Source organism: Helianthus annuus, chromosome 8 (genome assembly GCF_002127325.2).
Source record: "Helianthus annuus cultivar XRQ/B chromosome 8, HanXRQr2.0-SUNRISE, whole genome shotgun sequence".
NCBI classification, from domain to species: Eukaryota; Viridiplantae; Streptophyta; class Magnoliopsida; order Asterales; family Asteraceae; genus Helianthus; species Helianthus annuus.
This window is the reverse complement of record NC_035440.2, coordinates 31,307,937-31,328,196: the sequence shown is the minus strand read 5'-3', so window position 1 is coordinate 31,328,196 and position 20,260 is coordinate 31,307,937. Positions and strand designations below refer to the sequence as shown.

The 20,260-nt window shown below is 37.9% G+C and overlaps 2 protein-coding genes across 2 annotated transcripts; one reads left to right on the top strand and one right to left on the bottom strand.

The window, feature by feature from the left end:
• Positions 1 to 5,906: 5,906 nt before the first annotated feature.
• Positions 5,907 to 6,783, bottom strand: LOC110869817. Its single transcript, XM_022119034.1, has 2 exons — positions 6,106 to 6,783; positions 5,907 to 5,972 (listed from the first exon to the last, which is right to left on the bottom strand). The coding sequence occupies exons 1-2, from the start codon at positions 6,781 to 6,783 to the stop codon at positions 5,907 to 5,909; spliced, it is 744 nt and encodes a 247-aa protein (XP_021974726.1).
• A 6,170-nt stretch (positions 6,784 to 12,953) lies between these two features.
• LOC110869816 lies at positions 12,954 to 14,749 on the top strand. Its single transcript, XM_022119033.1, has 3 exons — positions 12,954 to 13,898; positions 14,583 to 14,594; positions 14,702 to 14,749. The coding sequence occupies exons 1-3, from the start codon at positions 12,954 to 12,956 to the stop codon at positions 14,747 to 14,749; spliced, it is 1,005 nt and encodes a 334-aa protein (XP_021974725.1).
• Positions 14,750 to 20,260: the final 5,511 nt, after the last annotated feature.

Here is a 20,260-nt window from a genome sequence, read left to right as displayed (position 1 = left end):
AACGTTAATGCGTTTTAGTGTTTAGTGTCCCTAATTAGGGATTCTTATTCGTATTTCATCTATAGAGTGCGTCCATGCCTTTCGTCGCTCGTTCAGACAGTTTTCGGAACTTGCTGGCATGAATAGTGTGCTCAGGTGAATAGTGCTTTCAGCATTTTGCCAACATATTAGGACACAGTTGCGGTTTTCTCGCAACATGGCGATTGTGTTAATATTGTTTAGCATTTTAAACCATGTCCTATGATTGCTAGACTTCACACGACCTAATTACACAATAATTAAATCGTAATGAGAGAATTTAATCGTTAAATCAAGTAATTAAGTTGTACGAAATTACCATTATTTTTGCCAGTTGTCACATCCTTAATGGTACTTCTTCAAGATATAAAGGTGAATGAAAAAATTAAAATTTGTTGAAAAACCTCTCTAAATCGAAGATATGAAGGTTAAGAATCTCAAGCATAGAAGATTAGTTCTGGTTAAAGTGAAATGGGATTCGAAAAGAGGACCAGAATATACATTGGAACTAGAATCAGAAATGAAACGAAAGTACCCCTACTTATTTCAATAAATCTCGAGACGAGATTTAAAATAAGGTGTGGAGGATGTAACAACCCTCAAAAAGACCATAACTAGTCTTAACCAAGACTCCAAACACGTACGATGGAAACCAGCACGAAAAACAAAGAAACTCTTATTTAGGCCACATGGCGCTACGCGATGGTGGTAAAAAATTTCGGTCGCGCGACGCGATGGTTTTTTGACCACCGGTGGACACATGGCACCACGTGGCATGCCTACGTGGAGACTCATGACACCTACGCCCTAGCCTAGCCCCTTCTCGCTACGCGAAGGTATAACCTGAATCCAGTCGCGCGACCCGACGAGGTTTAAGATCAGTTATAAAAGGGACGAGCACTGGTCATTCACAGTCACTCAAACTCTTTTCTTTCTCTCTCGTAATACTGTTATTATACCTGAAGCGTTAAAACTCTGACCCGTAATCAGCGTGCTAACTCGAATCACTGGTATGATACCCTGTCCGATCGATCTGAAACCAAAGCAACTGATGTATAAGTGCTGCCTGAATAATGCTACACTTTGTCATCTACGTTGTGATTTTGAACTTGTGATTATCGTTAAAGTTGAATTGGGTTAATACAGTAATACGTGTTGCATTGTGTGCTTAATTAGGAAGCCAAGACTTAGACCAGAAGGCTATTACTGAAACCCTAAATTTGAAAAGTGAGTTATTCTCTTTTTCTCAAATGATTTGCAAAACCCTAACTGTTTTCTAGTTGTATTTACAGTGATTAAGTTTTTGTATTCTGAAATTACTGCCGGTATGTGGGTTTTGTATACACTACTTGACAAGCTTTGCTATTGGACAATTGAGGGCCAATAATGATATGACAACAGTCACAGGAACTGCCACCGAGTGACAAATACTGATTTGAGTAATTGAAAGATATAAACAAATGTAAGAACCCTTAATGCTGTAATTATAACAATGTGTTTTTGTACAAACTGAATGAGCTCACAAGTATTTTCCGCTGACTAAATATTTTTAAAACGCGTTTCAGGTGATGAAAAGAAGAAAAAGTGCTATGAAGCACTCAAGCTTAAATAAGTAGCTATATAAACCTGAATAAAACATGTTTTGTAATCAAGGGTTTAACCCTATGAAAATCCTTTTAACGAGTTTTATCCCACAACTTTTGAGATGAAAATTTCGGTGTTTTGAAAGCTCTTTTTTTTTCTAACACCCGGTCCTGATAAATTTTCCGCTGCGATAATTTTAATAATCACCGGTACGTATTACTGTCGTATCTGTCACAGCTCCCACCCAGAGTGGAGTCAGGGTCAATGGAACACCATAAAACTTTTTAAAACAATAATAATAAATATAAATATAGAGTACACTTATGTAAAAAAAATATTAGGACGACATGCATATACCAAAATGTTATAGTGAATATACACATGTAAATTAACGAAATATAAATTCACACATGTATAAATGCTTATAATATACACGTGCCTAACGAAATATACTAAATTCACACATGTATAAATGCTTATAATATACACGTGCCTAGACAAAAAAATCAAGTATATTCACGAACATATAAACACCTCCTTCAACACGCAGGTTTGCGATGACGTTTTCATGATACTATTTATCATGCCCGCTATCGCAACATGTAGAGAAAAAGAATAGCGAGAAGACCGATACCAGACAAATCTCTGGTGACAATGGCTACTATACTGATTGTTAGTACTGCACTAATGACTAATATTGTAACGGCACAGAACCAACACTAGACAAATTCCGTTACATCGTGCGAGATATGCCCCCTAGTTATAATTTAACGTCAAAATTAACTTCTTTACAATCTCACGCAAGTGAGCCACTCACGAGCACCGAGTGATCACAGGGTTTCGCGGTGTGCATAAGTGAATGAAGAGCCACATCAATTCTCACATGTGCTTCTCACATACCATAACACATGATGTTTATGGTCAAAAACTCAAAAGTGACCTACAATAGCTTATTCTTCATTTTTTGGTTTGCTTTTTCCCTAATAGATTTTGTATATACTTTAATTTGTTTTTATTTTGGATATTAATAAACTAGCTGGATTACATAAAATATAATAGCGATATTAAAGAAATGTTCATTGATTAGTATTTTGTTGAATCATACAATATTTTAAGTTTCAACACGTTCAATTGTTATGTTACATTTAACATTACTAACTGATTGTTGTTCATTACACGAAGTTAATGTATTCTCTAGAGTTGATACTTGGTATCTTTACATTATCAACACATTAAATTAATATTATTTCATTTCAATGCGTTAATATTATTGCAAAATGCTAATGAGTTGTAGCTTATTGACATAAGAGAGAAAGTGCAGATTTGGGCGGAAAACCATAGATCTTAGGGCACACGGGGCGGATGGTTTATAACGAGTTATAGGGAAAATCAAGGAGTGATAAAAAGAAAAGTCCCACCCCGCCCTTAAGTTTATAACGAGTGATAGAAGCACGCGTGAGAAAATTAACGCCGTGATAAATTGATTGTGTGTGAGGAATTGTTGGTTGGGGGGAAATTGTTGGGTGTGGTACCCCCACTAAAAAAGGTTGTGAGTGATAGAAAAATGGTTGATGATGTGGCAGAACTTGATTGGATATTGTGAGTGATGGAAAAATGGTCACTGGTGACCACCCCCACTCCCCTTAAGTTTGAACCCGATCTTAACTGGGTTTTACTGCACTTGGCCTTCGAGCAGTGGGTTTTCCCCGAAACTGAAGATGGTGGGCTTGGATTACCCAACGCTCTCTGCGATTGCGAGTATATGAGGCCGCCTTTTGTCATTGGATTACCACAGGTAGCCAGTCTTTTATTCGTTGGCGCCGTTAAAAGAAATAATAATATTGCAAAATGGTTGAGGTGTAAATCATGCTGGGGGCAAGTGGACCAGTGGTTGTGACATTTAGCCAATGTTGGTGGTTATTCCGTTAACACGCTAAACGAGCTAGTGGGAGACAAGATTAATGATGTGTCATGCATATTTTAGAATCTTAGTGGACCAAAATTTGCAAGGAAAGTATGTACTTCGGTTTGGCGTATTGTACAATATTGTTGTATCCTAGCTCGAGTTTTCGTTAACAGATATAAAAGACACTGACATATTGATTCCATATACTAAGCCTATAGAATGTAGTAAAAACAGTAGGTCATTGCGGTGCAAGATAGTTTGGTTTAGAGTTTTCAAAATGGTGGAAGATGAGCCACTTCAACTTTGAGTCGCACTTGGATACAAGTTCGAGTTGTGGCAACGTTTCAAGCACTTGGGTTAAGGTTAAGTGACCACGGAAGGTAAGAGTTTATTGTGAATACAAGAGGTTCTCAGATACGTTTGATGAAATCTTAATTAGATTGTCATGTTGAATATATAGGTAGAGGTTCATGAGTCGATCGGTGTTAATCCATGTGGATGCTACTCGAAGAGCAAGTTGATCGGTGTGGTATCTTTCCACCTAGACTTGCTAAATGTCTTTGGAATGGTTCAGTCTTTGGTATTCCTTGTCTTTGATCATATATTTTTTAAACGTATAAACACTTACAAGTGTGCAAACTTGTTTACTTTTGAAAGAAATTCGTTTTGACAACTTATGTTTACATCTTCATACTTCAAAATTTGAAGATATCCGTTTATATTTCAAGTTTTTAATCGTGGAGAATTTTGTTAAATTTCGACTTTCTAATTTTCTCACTTCTATGTGTGTTCTCTTACTTTCTACGTATTTATAAGTTGATTTTTTGATCATTTGTATAAACCTTTCAGTATAGTTTTTTTTTACTAAGTTCTTCATAATTAGCAACTTCAAATATTGTTACACTGTCTATATGTTATAAAATAAAACTCATTATCTTTATTTGTTCTCATCATCCATGAAGATTTTACGTATCTGTTCCAGTGATAGTAGTGTCGGAGGTCCCTTTATCAAAACTGAAAAGATATTAGGCTACTCAGAGTGCACGCGCCAAATTCCCTTGGCATGTTGCGGTGATCTTCAGCAAATCGCCAACAATCATTCCGTGTGATGCGGCATGTACCAATCAGAAAGGGTTGCTCGGCATGTTGTGGCAAGTGTATACCAAAGAACCGAAGAGGGAGAGGTGAGAGAGATGGGTTGATTCTAAAATCTAACCAATAACATTTTAGTTTTTTTTTTTAATTTAATTTAAAAGTTAGTTGTAGCATGGAAAACGTACAAAACGTGTAGTGGTTGAGAAAAATGATATGTCGTTGATGTGAAAGATCGAGAGAGAAGTTATGACAGTATTGCAACTTGCAAGATACCTTCAGCCCTTTTACTTGTGAATTGTTCGGTTTCTTCGATTATGTGTCTCCTAGAAGTTCTCTTATGGTCCGATACGCTGTGTTTGTATTGAATTTGTGTATTCTTCGTTGAGTTATACATTATATTGTCAAAAAAGTAGAATGATTAATTAAATACATAGGTACGTTAGTTAGGCATACCCATCACTACTAATCTTTTTTTATCCGTAGTTTACGTGCAAACTGCAACCGGCGTTTGTGACTCGTGGCTTATGAACTTCGCACAACCAATGATAGTTGTGTGACCCGTTATGTATGATGAAAGCAAAAGCACATCATTCTTCAGGACAATCACTAATTAAGCCCAATAAATAGTACTTCTTTTATGATGGCCATTTTAATTTAATTTCATTGTAATTATGAATATTTCTTGTGAGTATCTTTATCTACTTAAGGAGATTACACAAAGTGTAATTCATGACTACTTATTTCTTTTAAACTCAAGAATATTCCTACACTTTCTCTTTTAATTTCTTTCCAAACGGAATCAACGTGTTGGAAATTTAATGGTTAAATATTTATTTTCAAAGCTTTAGTTGATTAAAAGTTACATCATGATCATACAATATTTAATTCACATATAAAGCTTTGTTTAGAAAAGTATTCAGCCATACCTTAAAAATTCTTATTGTTAACAAATGATCAAACCAAAAACAGACCATGTGACGAATAAGTAAAAAAGCTACATGCCTGCATGTAGGTCTAAAAACAATTATCATCCAATGCATGCATTAACGAACCTTTCTATTATGGTATTATATAGGTTTCTATTTTGGAATTTATGGATTCGTTAATGCAAAAGCACTAGGAAATATGCAAATGTTGAAGAAACATATTAATTACACCGACGAAAGACACATTTATGAAAACATACACGAAGTTTATATATAAAACACACAATTACAAGATATACATAATGTTTAACCAACAAGCAATTAAAACACGTACAAGCCACAAGAGTTTGATTAATTACCTGATCCACATGCATGATCTAATGCATATAGATACTTGTCAACACTTTATCCGTCACCAGAGATGTTTGTACCAGCTTCAAACCCTATTAACACATTCCAAAATACAACACATGCATGATCTAATACTTGCATTGAATGGTGATGCTACTAAATGCAAATCAAGAGGGATGTAACTATAAATAAATACACAATCTTCTTTGTAATTAATATATATACCTCGTCTTTTCCGAAAGAAACCATCTTCTCCTCAAGCTGGCTGAGATCTTTGACACCAAATTTACTGATGAGAGTGAGGCTTGAAATGGTAGACATTGGTTTCACCACTAAATCATCCATCACCATATATGTCACAAATTCCTTCACATACCCTCCTTTCATTTTGTTCAGAGATTGCTCTTCCATCTCTTTGGTTGCATCCTCCTTTGGCATGATGGAAGCCATCTTAACTTTCATGGAACCACAGCAACTAGGACATGTTGCATTAGCATACACACTCGCATTTGACCGACATGTTGCATAGCGGTTATAGCATGAGCAAATTATTGACGCATTGGAACACCTGTAAATTGCTTTAGATGCACCGGATTCATCAACAGAAGGAACCTTATAAGACAACAAAAACGTGTTTCCACTATAAGGTGTTTTTGGGTTGAAGATATCATCCTTTTTAATGCCAGGTTGAAGGTAGGTTCCTTGGAAAGTTTCGATGCTTTCTTTTAGTTTCCCTAAGCATCCCACCATTTTTTTGGATCCCACGAACTCAATGAGGGTGCCTAGAGGTAAAGAGAAGATGTGGAAAAGAAAATCCACAAATTCTTTGTTGGTTTCTGCAAATAACACTCTTTGCACTTTCTTGTCGACTAGAAGTTTTAGAGTCATTTTGGGGGTAGCCATTGGTGGAGTTTTTCAATCCCGTAAGTGATTGTGATGATAATTTATAGGACTTGTGTTATTCATGCAAATATGAGATTAAAAAAAGTAGCTGTATATACCCAAGACTCGTATTGAAAAGAAGTGCACTCAAATGTTTATTGAAAAGGTATCCACTGCTTGCATCTCCCTCTATATTTTCCACTATATTTAACGAAGTCGGTTTTGGATCGTGTGATGCCACTTGTTGGTTGCTAGATTGCTTTACGACGAGCAGGAAGGTAGGTATAGAGGAAGGATAAAACTACTTTTGGAGAAGGTATTACCGAACGGAAAAATTATTGAATACAACTTGGAATAACTTGAAAATTACAATATGAGATCAGATCACATTACTAGCTACTAGTTTATTTATACTAATGAAACATTCAAAAATACTAGACAGTGCCGAACGCAAACACATACACATTACTGAAACCGGCCTTGCAATGCTTTTCAACTCTCATGCCCCTGCCACATTATGGACCGACGCCTTTGCCTCTGCCACCTTTATCATAAATCGCTTACCTTCCTCTGTACTTGATTTCAAATCTCCACATGAAATCTTGTATGGTCGTACTCCAACGTACTCAAATCTTCGTGTTTTTGGTTGTCGTGTGTTTCCATATTTGCGGGATTATGCGAAACAAAAATTGTCTCCACGCAGTGCGGAGTGCATTTTTATTGGTTATGATGCAAAATATTAAGGCTATAAATGCTTAGACCTTCTCACTCATCGCGTCTATGTTACGCGACATGCTCAATTTGATGAGGAAAATTTTCCATTTAGCAACCAAGTCTCGCTTGTTGATGAAGCCACCTTGTCTTCTCAAATTTTGATGAAATCCTACGTGCACCAACCATACCGAATCCGCCCACTATCCCTACTACACCCATCAGCCCTACACCACCTATGTCCAACCCGACCCCTTGCTCTTTATGTTCTCATCCTTCACCATCCCATGGCCTTCCCGATCCCACCCAACATCCGTCCGCCAATCCATCACCTGGCCCACCTTCTTCCGCCCACACCACTTCGGCCCATCACTCATCTTCCACCATTTCCACTCCAGCCCATGAACCCAATGACTCCTCCTACGATCCAACCTCCCAGCCTGCCCCAATACCTTTTAACCAGCCTAACTCGTCTCTTGTCCAACCCGATCTTCAACCACCCGTTCCCACCCACCCACCAACCCACCTCTGGATCCTCTTCTGTGCTAGTACCATCACACCCCATGAGGGCTTGATCAAAGAATGGAATCTACAAACCAAAATTTTATGCTAACCTTTCTTTGTTTTCAAGTCCTTTACATCATGCTTTACTTGCAGCACAGGATCCTCGCGGTTACAAATCGGCAGCAAAGCACACTAAATGGGTAAAGGCTATGGAAGAGGAACTTCAGGCTTTACAGGCTAACAACACTTGGGTTCTAGTTCCAGGACCCTCGAATTCAAACTTAGTTGGTTCCAAATGGATTTTCAGAATGAAGTATAAAGCAGACGGATCAATCGACAGATACAAGGCTCGTTTAGTTGCACAGGGCTTCACCCAAGTCCCTGGCTTAGATTTCGCTCATACTTTCAGTCCGGTTGTCAAGGCTTCCACTGTTCGTGTGGTTCTCGCGCTTGCCACTATTTATGGCTGGTCTATTCATCAGTTGGATGTTCGGAATGCTTTTCTAAATGGCAATCTTACTGAAACTGTTTACATGGAGCAACCTACAGGATTTGTTGATAAACATTTTTGTCATCATGTATGTCGTCTCCAAAAGGCTCTCTACGGTCTCAAATAAGCACCTCGTGCTTGGTTTCAAGGCCTCATCAATTTTTTACTTGCAAAAGGATTTGTATGCAGCAAGGCCGATACCTCCCTCTTCATTTTCAAAAAAGGGACCACTATTGTCTATCTTCTTATCTACGTTGATGATATCATTATTACTGGTAGTGATGCTGCTTTCATTCAATCTTTTATTACCAGCTTGCACAAGGAGTTTTCAGTTAAAGATTTGGGTGCTCTCGGTTATTTCTTGGGTCTTGAGGTCACCAATTCTGATAATGCCACCTTTCTCAGCCAAGCTAAATATGCTCATGACATTTTGGCTCGTACCGGTTTATTAGACGCTAAGCCTGTTGACACTCCCTTAGCTACCACAGAGAGTTTTCTCAGCAAAGGTGATCTCTTTCATGATCCTCCTCTCTACAGGTCATTGGTTGGAGCTCTTTAGTATCTTACTATTACACGTCCTGATCTCTCTTATGTTGTTAATTAAGCCAGTCAGCACTTGCAGTCACCCACCATTTCTCATTTTCAATCAGTCAAACGTATACTGCGTTATGTCAAGGGCACTATTTCCTTTGGGTTGACCTTTTCTAAGCCACATATGACCACCTTAGTTGGATACTCTGATGCTGACTGGGCGCGATGTATTGAAACGCGTAGATCTACCTATGGCTACTCGATTTATTTGGGTGGAAATCTTGTTTCGTGGAGTGCAAAGAAGCAACCTACCGTCTCTCGCTCCAGCTGTGAATCTGAATATCGTGCTATGGAAAACACTACGGCTGAAATTATTTGGATCACCCATCTTCTGTGGGAGTTACACGCTCTCCCCACTGATCGTCCGACTCTCCTTTGTGACAATAAGAGTGCTATTTTTCTCAGTCAAAATCCTGTAGCTCACAAACGTGCAAAACATATTAATAATGATTATCATTTTGTTCGATAAGTAGCTTCGTCTGGGAAACTCTACACCAAATTCGTACCGTCGAATCTTCAGGTTGCGGACATTTTCACCAAGAGTCTCTCCAAGCCTCTGTTTGAGAAATTTTGAAGCCTGCTCTGTGTTGGTCCCCCACCTGTTCGATTGAAGGGGGTAATAGCGTACCGTAAATCACTCAACTGATTTACGTATTTTAAACATCTGATTGTGTAATATTATTGTAATCAATTGTATATTTAGTTTGCTAGTTTATAGGTATACATGTACTCTATATAATGTTTTTCAAATCAATACAATCAATACAATGGCAAGAGATTGAGTCTTCATATTTACAGTACATATATACATATATATATATATACATGGATAATTCATAAAGATGTGTTCATGATTGTTAAAGAATACCATGATCATATAGAATGCTATTGGTCCGTCAGTGATCCAAATTTGCCGTTCAAAAAAAATATAGAATGCTATCATTGTATGTGTGATAACATGATCATATAGAATGCTATGATTGAATGTGTGAAAAGTTATGTGATGCGCTTTAAATGCTTCGTGTGTTTAATGCTTGTTATAGTTATAGTTGCCTGATTTAAACTAGAACTCACTAAGAATATTTACTTTTTAGTATGCACATTAGGTTGATTGAGTAAGTGATAGCTGGTTCGAGGCAAGGCTCCTCGTTGGCGACCAACATCCTATCCATGTTACCGCTTTTATGTTTTAAGGAAATGTTTTAGTTACTCTGGTTTGTAAAGACTGGAATGTTTTTTTTCCGTTGCGTATAAATGAATCATAGTGCCATGAACTATTTGTTGAAGAGTAAATCCAACTGAATAAACCCCTATGTTTGGAGCGTTACACATGGGTGAGATACATGCTCATTAACATGCCTTAACATCTCCTCATTAAAGGATGTCCTTTAACAACATGAAATTAGGCTAGAGGGTATGGTAGGGGCTTTATCACCGCCACCTCACCTCCACGTCACACAAGGGCTTTAAAGCCCCCTACTTTAACTTGAAGGGTGTGGAGGGTGTACCTAGGGGCTCTATAGCGCCCCCTCCCCCCCCCCCCCTTTAAAGCCAATTAGATTCGATGGAGCCCCCCCCCCATTTCTTCCGCTGCCATCTTGGCGAGCTACCTATAGCCCCCCCCCCCCCTAAAGATGGCGGTATAGGGATGGAGCCCCACCGGCGCCATAGATGCTGAGGTGGCCTTGGTGGCGCCCCCATACCCTCCGACCTTAGGGGGTGTTTGTCTTAGCTTTTCCAAACTCCTTATGACTTTTTGGAAAAGTTAATAAGTCATAATGGAGTGACTTATTAACTTTTCCCCTCACATGCACTCTCAATCCCAAACATCATTTAACTTTTCAAAAATTCAGTTATATAAGTTGGCTAAAATAAGCAATCTCAAACACCCCTTAGTTGTAAATCTTTGTTAAAGTGTGATTATGAATCAAGAGTTAGCAGTCGCGGGTTCAACATGCAAGACAATCTTCGGAGATTGGACTTCTGCAGGACATCATAAATAAGGGTGTCATCAAAGGTTCTTTTTGACGTCGAAGTAATCAACAACTTCCATATTTAGTAAGAGTATGAGCCTATATTGGACTTTTGGTGTCCATAAAACAACATACGACATAATTGAGGCATTTGACTATAAAGAAACGTTTATTAAGTGTGTTTTGAAAAATTGATTAAACGAAAATCATAATCAAGATTAGTTGTATGCTTATTATTTGGTGAAATAGTTATTAGAGTTAATTACTGTTTTCGTCCCTGAGGTTTGTCAAAAATAACGGTTTCAGTCCATTAGTTTAAAAATTGCGATTTCAGTCCATTAGTTTCATTTTCGTAACCATTTCAGTCCACCAACTTAACTCCCATCCATTTATTCTGTTAACTTTGGGTGAAATTACAAAATTGCCCCTATGGTTTAATTAAAAAAAAACGCTTGTCACAGGTTTCGAACCTGTGACCTTTGCTTTGAAATGCGATTGTTAAACCAATAGGCCATGTATCAAGATTGTGAATGAATTCAAATTGTTTACCTTATAACATTGCATATTCATCATCATCTTCCCCAAACCTTTCATCTTTGTCAATGGAGGAGCCACCATTAACCCTAAACCACTTCTGCCACACCACAACTACCTCTGCCACACCACAACCACCTCCGCCACACACAGCCACCACACCACAACCTGTCTGTATCTTTAATTCTCCAGCTCATCAGCTCATGCCACTTTCGATCTCACTATCACATATCTGTCTGTATCTATTATATATTGTGTAGTTTTAAATTACAATCACTGTATTTCCAGGAAATAAGCTACTACGTCAGTGTAGTTGATTGAATGGATCCGTGTCCTTTCGTTCGAATTGTAGTCAGAAATTTATGTCTTAAGTTTTGCAACAGCCCTCCACCGTTGAGTTGTTATTGCAAGATTAAGCTCAAGAACTTCACAACCCAGATCGCCGATGTTGCGTGTTCTGATCATGTGAATCAAGTAGGCGATCAGGTTCAGTCCGACAGGTTGTGGTGTGGTGGCTGTGTGTGGCGGAGGTGGTTGTGGTGTGGCGGAGGTAGTTGTGGTGTGGCAGAAGTGGTTTAGGGTTAATGGTGGCTCCTCCATTGATAAAGATGAAAGGTTTGGGGAAGATGATGATGAATATGCAATGTTATAAGGTAAACAATTTGAATTCATTCACAATCTTGATACATGGCCTATTGGTTTAACAATCGCATTTCAAAGCAAAGGTCACAGGTTCGAAACCTGTGACAAGCGTTTTTTTAAATTAAACCATAGGGGCAATTTTGTAATTTCACCCAAAGTTAACAGAATAAATGGATGGGAGTTAAGTTGGTGGACTGAAATGGTTACGAAAATGAAACTAATGGATTGAAATCGCAATTTTTAAACTAATGGACTGGAACCGTTATTTTTGACAAACCTCAGGGACGAAAACAGTAATTAACTCTAGTTATTATGAATAATCCTAGATATTATTTATTATATTTCAGATAAATAATAATAATATTTGATATTTGGGATATTAATTAATATTGCCCACTTAATATTTGGGAAAGAGAATGCCATGATCATATAGAATAGTACTATGATTGTTACATTGGTTTTTAACAGGTTTTATCAACTCAAGTAATATTTGCCCAAAGAAAATACTTAAAAATATATATCTATAGTAGACAGTTTTAAGTTTCTCTCTCTCTCTCTGCCGGAAAACTCAAAAGTCACCAGAATTCGCTGAGATTGCTCGACGATGATGATAGAGACCGATTAGTATGTGTGGTTTAATCAATTTGCTTACTGGTAGCAGTCTAGATATAACCGTCCATCCTAATTAGTTTCTTGATTTCATCCATTCACGTCTCGGGTCTTTGTCAGTGATTTCATCCGTCGAGATGGAGAGGGAAGAAGGTGAGTGTTCAGGTGTGAGAAACAAGCAGCCGATTGAGAAGCAATACACATGGAAAAATGCCATGACTTTTTACATTTCTAATATACATCCAGAAGTATCGGATGGGGAGTTCTGGATTGAATGTAGGAACTATGGACATTTGGTGGACGCCTACATAGCAAGGAAAAGAGATAAATGGGGAAAATGCTTCGGGTTTCCGAGGTTTGTAAACATAATAGACGGTGAGAAAATGGCGAAGTCACTAAACAACATTGAATTCTACGGATGGAGAGTAAAAACTAAAGTGGCAAGGTTTGTTAAGATAGAGAAAAGAGCAGTGGAGAAAAGCAAACAAACATGGGTCAGAAAAGAAATAGCAGAAACAGAAGTCAAGATTGGAAATGAATTTGAAGATCGATCGAGAATCAAGGAAGGTTTGTCATATGCAGATTCAGTGAGGGGTATAAAACCACAAGTGAATTCAGTGAGGGGAATAAGACCACAGGTAAATAAGGAGGAGATAATGATATTTTCAAACGAGTCAGAAGCTTTCAAGGAATGGAGGAACAAAGCGTTATTGTGTGAATTTCATAGTATTGAACACTTGAAGAACGCAGATAAATGTGTTATGGAACTGAGGATTGATAAAGGTGTGATGAGATACCTAGGTGGGCTAAAAGTACTCATAACGTTCAGTAATGAAGAAGATATGGAATCATTATCAAGCAAGAAAGAGGAACGTTGGAAAGAATGGTTTCACATAATGGGGGTATGGAAAGGACAGCTATTACCATATCAGAGAATAGCGTGGTTAAAGATCAGTGGGGTACCAATTCAGCTCTGGATGGGTGAAGTAATGAACGTAATTGCAGGGAAATTTGGAAGAATTGTCCAAAGTTCGAAAGCAGATAAGTTGGACTTAAATCTGCAATTCGACGTGGTAGTGTTGGTGCATATTCTGTGACAACAGCTTAGATTTGGTCTTTGGATATCTTGTAATTAGTTAAACGATAAACAGTTAGCGGGTTTAGCTTTGTATTAGTGAATTAATAGAGTTTGGGCTAAACTAAACCCACATTGGGTGATGGGGGACGAATTGGGCCTAGCCCATGTAGTAAACCCTAGTCTAATTTATAAACCTTGTGTTATATAAACAAGGTTAGGCTTTAGGGTTTAGGTTAATCAGCCAAAACAGTTGTTTGTGAGAGAGGAATTTCGTGAGAGCATAGCTTGGACGAAATTAGGGTTGGTTAGGGATCTTGACTTTATGTAATCAGTTTGATAGATAATCAATAAAGATCCGGATTGAAAGTGATTTGTTGTTTATGTTCCTACATGTTTTCTGCTTATTCTGATCAAGAGGATTCCGCACTCTTGATCGGATTGACAATTCTGTGATACACATCAAGGGGACCTACAATTGGTATCAGAGCATTAGGCTCTTGAAAGCTCAGTTCAGAATTGTGTTCTGCAGAAACAGGGAGTTTTTAGAATTCTTGAAAATTAGGGTTTAAAATTTTTGAAATTTTGAAACGTGAAACTAGGGTTTCAAATTTTTTTTTAATTCTGATAATTTTCTGCGAATTTGTTGGTGTTTGATTAGTTTTGTTTGTTTGATTTGGCTTATTTGCAGGTTTTCGGGACAGTATTTGGTTGTTTTTTAAGAGTATTTGGTTGGAATTCGAAGACTGTTCTTCGTGTTCTTCATAATTTTCGAAATAATTTTGTTGTTTAGGTTGTTTGATTTTGCAGGATTGTGTTGGAGAGGAGATAAAATCTTCAGAATTTCAAAAAGATTGAATTTTCGTATTTACTGGCTGGCGAATTTAACAATTTCGCTGACTGGCCTAGCATAATTAACTGACTTGCGAATTTGGGACTTAATATCTCGGTGGTCGGTGAATTTAAAATCCAAAGGCGACTTTGGTAACCGTGTAATTGTCCACAGCGAAATTACCATGGTTTTCAGCGATTTTACCAGTCGTTGTAATAGCGAAATTGACCGGCGAACCTATCAGCATAATTCCCAGGGAATTTAAGTTACCCAGCGAATTAAACAGCATAACCAGCGAAATTAACTGGATAACCAGCGAAATTTTCAGCATAATTAAAAAGGTGGAAGATTTTTTGGCAAGCGTAAGGAAAAATTCACGTTTTCGAAAATAGAAAGTGAACCGTAACTCATCTGGAGAAACCGTCTGCACCGCTGAAATCCTTGTATTTTTAGGACAAAAAAATGGTATTTGACATAGCCCTCGATAAGATATTTTGGTCTGTTTGTTGTATGGAAGTACTGACCTGTTCACCAATTATCTATCGTTGAAAAAAAATAAAACGGATGAATTCCGTATACTCACCTACTACGATGAATCTTTGTGCATACCTTGATCGCGGGGGTATATCCTGAAGTGGGACACACTGGTATATCAGTATTAAAATTACCTTAACGTATCATATGGTAATGGTATTTGAAATGTTCATGCATTTTGTTTAACAGGACAAACATACTGGTAATCGTCTTGGACTGCTTTTCACGAAAAATTAAATAATGAATTATCTAATAGTGTGAAAACAGTTTGATTGTGCTGATATGATCTTCTTACCAGTGATTCTCACAAAAATAGAGTGTTTATTGCTTTTGTATTTACTTGCTTTCAGAAAATATAAAAATCCAAAAATAGTGTCTTTTTTTGTTTAAAATTCTTAATGTACGGAAAACTGTTATTCGTGCAGGAATTGTTACTGATAGGGGGAGACGGTGTTAGAAAGTGAGTTCAAAATTTTTAAATCAGACAGGTTCTTGTGTGTTGGACAAAAAGTTTTGCGTGTTGGTGATAAGTTGAAAGTGCTTAATCTGTGATACAGTTTAACTATTCTCTTGAAAAATAATAATTTATTTAACTTTGTTGAAAAATTCTTATGGTTTCTCGAGATGTTTGTTTTATAGTAAACAGATTGAAGCAGTATGTTGCTGAGAAGTTGCTGTGAAGATGAGAGTTTGATTGGATGTATGGTAGAACCTCTTTTCTATATTGCAGACAAAATTGAAGAGTTGAAGATTGCTTTGCAAATGCTAAACTGGAGTTTACTCAAGTGCTAACGTGTTGAAGATTTGGTGATTGGATGCATCAGCTTAGGGGGAGTCATCTGTTGCTGACAGAAGCTATTGAAGCTGAAGCTATCCAAAGACCAAAGACAGTGCAAGACTACTTGAAGATTGCAAGAAGACTGAAGACAAAGTTTTTATGAAGCTATTGTCAAGAGGGAGTTTGTTGGTGCATATTCTGTGACAACAGCTTAGATTTGGTCTTTGGATATCTTGTAATTTGTTAAACGATAAACAGTTAGCGGGTTTAGCTTTGTATTGGTGAATTAATAGAGTTTGGGCTAAACTAAACCCACATTGGGTGATGGAGGACGAATTGGGCCTAGCCCATGTAGTAAACCCTAGTCCAACTTGTAAACCTTGTGTTATATAAACTAGGTTAGGCTTTAGGGTTTAGGTTAATCAGCCAAAACAGTTGTTTGTGAGAGAGGAATTTCGTGAGAGCATAGCTTGGACGAAATTAGGGTTGGTTAGGGATCTTGATTGATTGTAATCAGTTTGATAGATAATCAATAAAGATCCGGATTGAAAGTGATTTGCTGTTTATGTTCCTACACGTTTTCTGCTTATTCTAATCAAGAGGATTCTGCACTCTTGATCGGATTGACAATTCTGTGAAGATCCATACACATCAAGGGGACCTACCGGTAGGCATTGTGGTTGATCATGGTTCCTGCATTAATGAAACAATCCAAATACAATGGAAGGAACAATCATTCAAAGTATGGTTATCGGAGGTCGAGGAAGCCTGGATCCCTGAGTGCATCATCAAAAGGAGAACAATAATTAACAAGACAAGGACGGTTGTAGTTGATAATGGTCATAACGAAAAGGAGAAAGGGAGTATTGTAACACCCCAACCAGTCCACCGGAAAATATGGTGATCGATAAAAATAATAACGAAACAAACTCGCCGGAAAAGGTGGAAGATCAACCGTCAAGAAACCAGACAGTGGAGGAGGAAAACGAAAAGTCGAGTGATCAACCAGAAGGGGAAAAGACTGGAGGCGACACGTGCATGGGAAATGACGTTGCATTTAAGAAGGGGGGTGACTTCAATGTATTAGGAAGTAACGTAAATACAACACTGGGGGAATCAAATCTAGGTGGTGGGGATAGTCAGCCTATTAATGATGGGCCAGAAACACGTGGATCAGATAATATACATAATATTGGGCCTTCGAAAACCCAACTGAAGAAAAGAAAGAGGAGTAGCCTAGCAAAAGTGAAAGCCCAATCTTTAAAACCTAATTCTAAAATTAACAAGGGGAAGGTTCCAGATTTGAATGTGGAGGTGACGGAAGAACCTAGAGTACATCACAGACAGAAATTTCCAGTAAAAATAAATAGAAAAAAAAGGAAGGACGTGAGAATACAGGAAATCTATGATGATATATTTAACGAAGGGGTAGGAGGATCGGTACCGGAAGATGGCTTCAACTCTGATTGGGAAGTGGACTCGAGGTCAGGAGAGACATTGGTTGAAGATACACAGAACTTAGAAGAAATATCGGTGGCTCAACAGCTGGTGGTAGAAAATGATGAGATCAGAATGACAAAGGAAATTGGGAAAGGAATTCGAGTAAATCTGGAAGGAAAGGAAGACCTAATCAGGAAAGCGATCACAGAAGAACAGGTGGAAGCTAGTTTGCAATGAATTTCGGGACTTACAATATTAAAGGGGCAGGTGGGGTGGGGAAAGCTAAGGCAGTAAGAGGGTTGATATCGAAATATGGGTAAATTTTATAGCAATTCAGGAAACACAGTTCAGTGACTTACCGGAAAGAATAATCAAAAGATTCTGGGAGAACACAGCAATGGATTATGTTATGGTGAATGCGAACGGGAGATCTGGGAGGGGGGGTTGATATCAATGTGGAGTACAGGAGCATTTAAAAAAAGATATGGAGGTGACAAAACAAAACTTTATTCTTGTGAAAGGCAAAGTAACAGGTGAACAAGAAGACATGGTGGTGGTGAATGTTTATGCCCCAACAATTCAAAGTAACAGAAGACAATTGTGGAACGAATTATTGGAGCTGAAACAGTTAATTCATGGAAGATGGATCCTTTTAGGAGACTTCAATGAGGTACGCTATCCCGAGGATAGATTTAATTCCCAGTTTGATGCGGGGGGAGCATTATGTTTTAACAATTTTATTATGAATGTCGGGTTACAAGAATATAATATGGGTGGAAAAAGATTCACTTATATGTCGGGGGATGGTAGAAACCTTAGTAAAATTGATAGAGTCTTAGTATGTGGGGAATTTATTATGAGATGGCCAGACGCAACTTTATTGGCTCTAAACAGAGACGTGTCAGACCACTGTCCATTAGTTCTAACAACAATCGGTATTAATTTTGGACCAACCCCTTTTCGGATTTTTCATAGTTGGATGGAGGCCAGCGGTTTTGACGAAGCAATTAAAAAGGGATTGAATGTGGTTTGTGAATCAAATTTCAAAGATGAATGTATGGCGAGTAAACTCAAAGCTATAAAAGAGGAATTGAAAAAATGGAGAATCAGTGAGAAAGCGAAGGAAGAAGAATAGTTGGCCATCGCAAATGAAAACATTCAGAAGCTAGAATCAGTGGCGGAAACGAGACCGCTTACTGATCAGGAGATTGGTACTTGGCAGGGGTATAAGAAAACGGTAAAAGATTGGCAAATAGCAAAAACAAAGGACCTGATTCAACAATCAAGAATAAAATGGATTGCCTTGGGTGATGAGAACTCAACTTTCTTTCATGTCGCGGTAAACAGTCACAAGATTAGGAACAAAGTGAATGGATTATGGATTGATGGGGTATGGGTTACAGAAACTAACGTCATAAAGGAGAGGTTTATGGTAGCTTTTAAGGAGAAGTTTAAAGAACCGGTTCATACAAGACCAAGGATAGGCATGGAAGGATTTAAAAGATTGTCGGATAATGAGAGTTTGGAACTTATAGAACAGTTTAAGGAGGAGGAGGTAAAAAAAGCAATATGGGAGTGTGGTGGAGACAAAGCCCCGGGTCCTAATGGAGTAACATTTTCAGTAATAAAAAAATATTGGGAAGAGTTGAAGCCGATAATCATGGGGGTGATGCAACAACTTTTTGTACATGGCTCGATCCATCATTCTTGTAGCTCATCATTTATTACACTCATTCCAAAGGTAAATGACCCGCTCGTGTTTTCTGATTTTCGACCCATCTCGCTAATTGGGGTAGTAAACAAAATTATATCAAAGGTGTTGGCTAATCGGGTAAAAGTAGTTTTGAATAGCGTTGTCTCAAATTCTCAATCGGCTTTTATATCGGGAAGGAACATTATAGATGGGCCGCTTATAATTAACGAAGTGATAGGGTGGGCGAAAAAAATGAAAAAAGAATTTTTTGTATTTAAGGCAGACATCGAAAAGGCCTATGATACGTTAAACAGGAAATTCCTTATTTCTGTTTTAACACATATGGGCTTCCCGTCGAAATGGAAAAATTGGGTAATGGGTCTACTTATAGTGGAAGAGGATCAATTTTAATAAACGGGGCACCAACCGGAGAGTTCCAATACAAAAGAGGGTTGAGGCAAGGGGACCCTCTTTCTCCGTTACTCTTTATAATTGCGATGAAGGCATTGCACGTAATGATGGTTAATGCCGTAGCATCGGGTTTATTCTCGGGTGTAAAGTTACCAGGGGATGAAATTACAATAACCCATTTGTTATTTGCGGACGATTCTATTTTCGTGGGAGTATGGGAAGAAAATAACATACAAAATCTGAGACGGATACTAAGATGTTATTACCTAGTGTCTGGATTAAAAGTAAACCCAAAGAAAAGTCAGATTTTTGGTATTGGGGTTGACGAAGAAGAGATTGTCTCTAAGGCGAATAACTTTGGTTTCAAACCGGGTAAATTTCCATTCACATACCTGGGACTGAAAGTAGGTGCGAATATGAACCGAGTTCAAAACTGGAAGGAAGTAATTGACACATTCAACAGGAGATTATCAAACTGGAAAGCAAAGTTGTTATCTTTCGCAGGAAGGGCAATATTGGTGAAATCGGTACTCGCCTCTCTACCTAACTATTATATTTCTTTGTATAAATGTCCGATTGCAGTAATAAAAGTCCTAGAAGGTATAAGAAGGAAATTTCTATGGGGGGGGGGGGGTAATAACACGAACCAAAAGATGAGATGGATTAAATGGGAAAAAATTG

Coding starts and splice junctions, on each gene's coding strand:
- LOC110869816 (XM_022119033.1), top strand. CDS start 12,954: ATGGAGAGGGAAGAAGGTGAGTGTTCAGGTGTGAGAAACAAGCAGCCG.
- LOC110869817 (XM_022119034.1), bottom strand. CDS start 6,783: ATGGCTACCCCCAAAATGACTCTAAAACTTCTAGTCGACAAGAAAGTG. Junction 5,973..6,105: donor TTTCTTTCGGAAAAGACGAG/GTATATATATTA, acceptor ATGTGTTAATAG/GGTTTGAAGCTGGTACAAAC.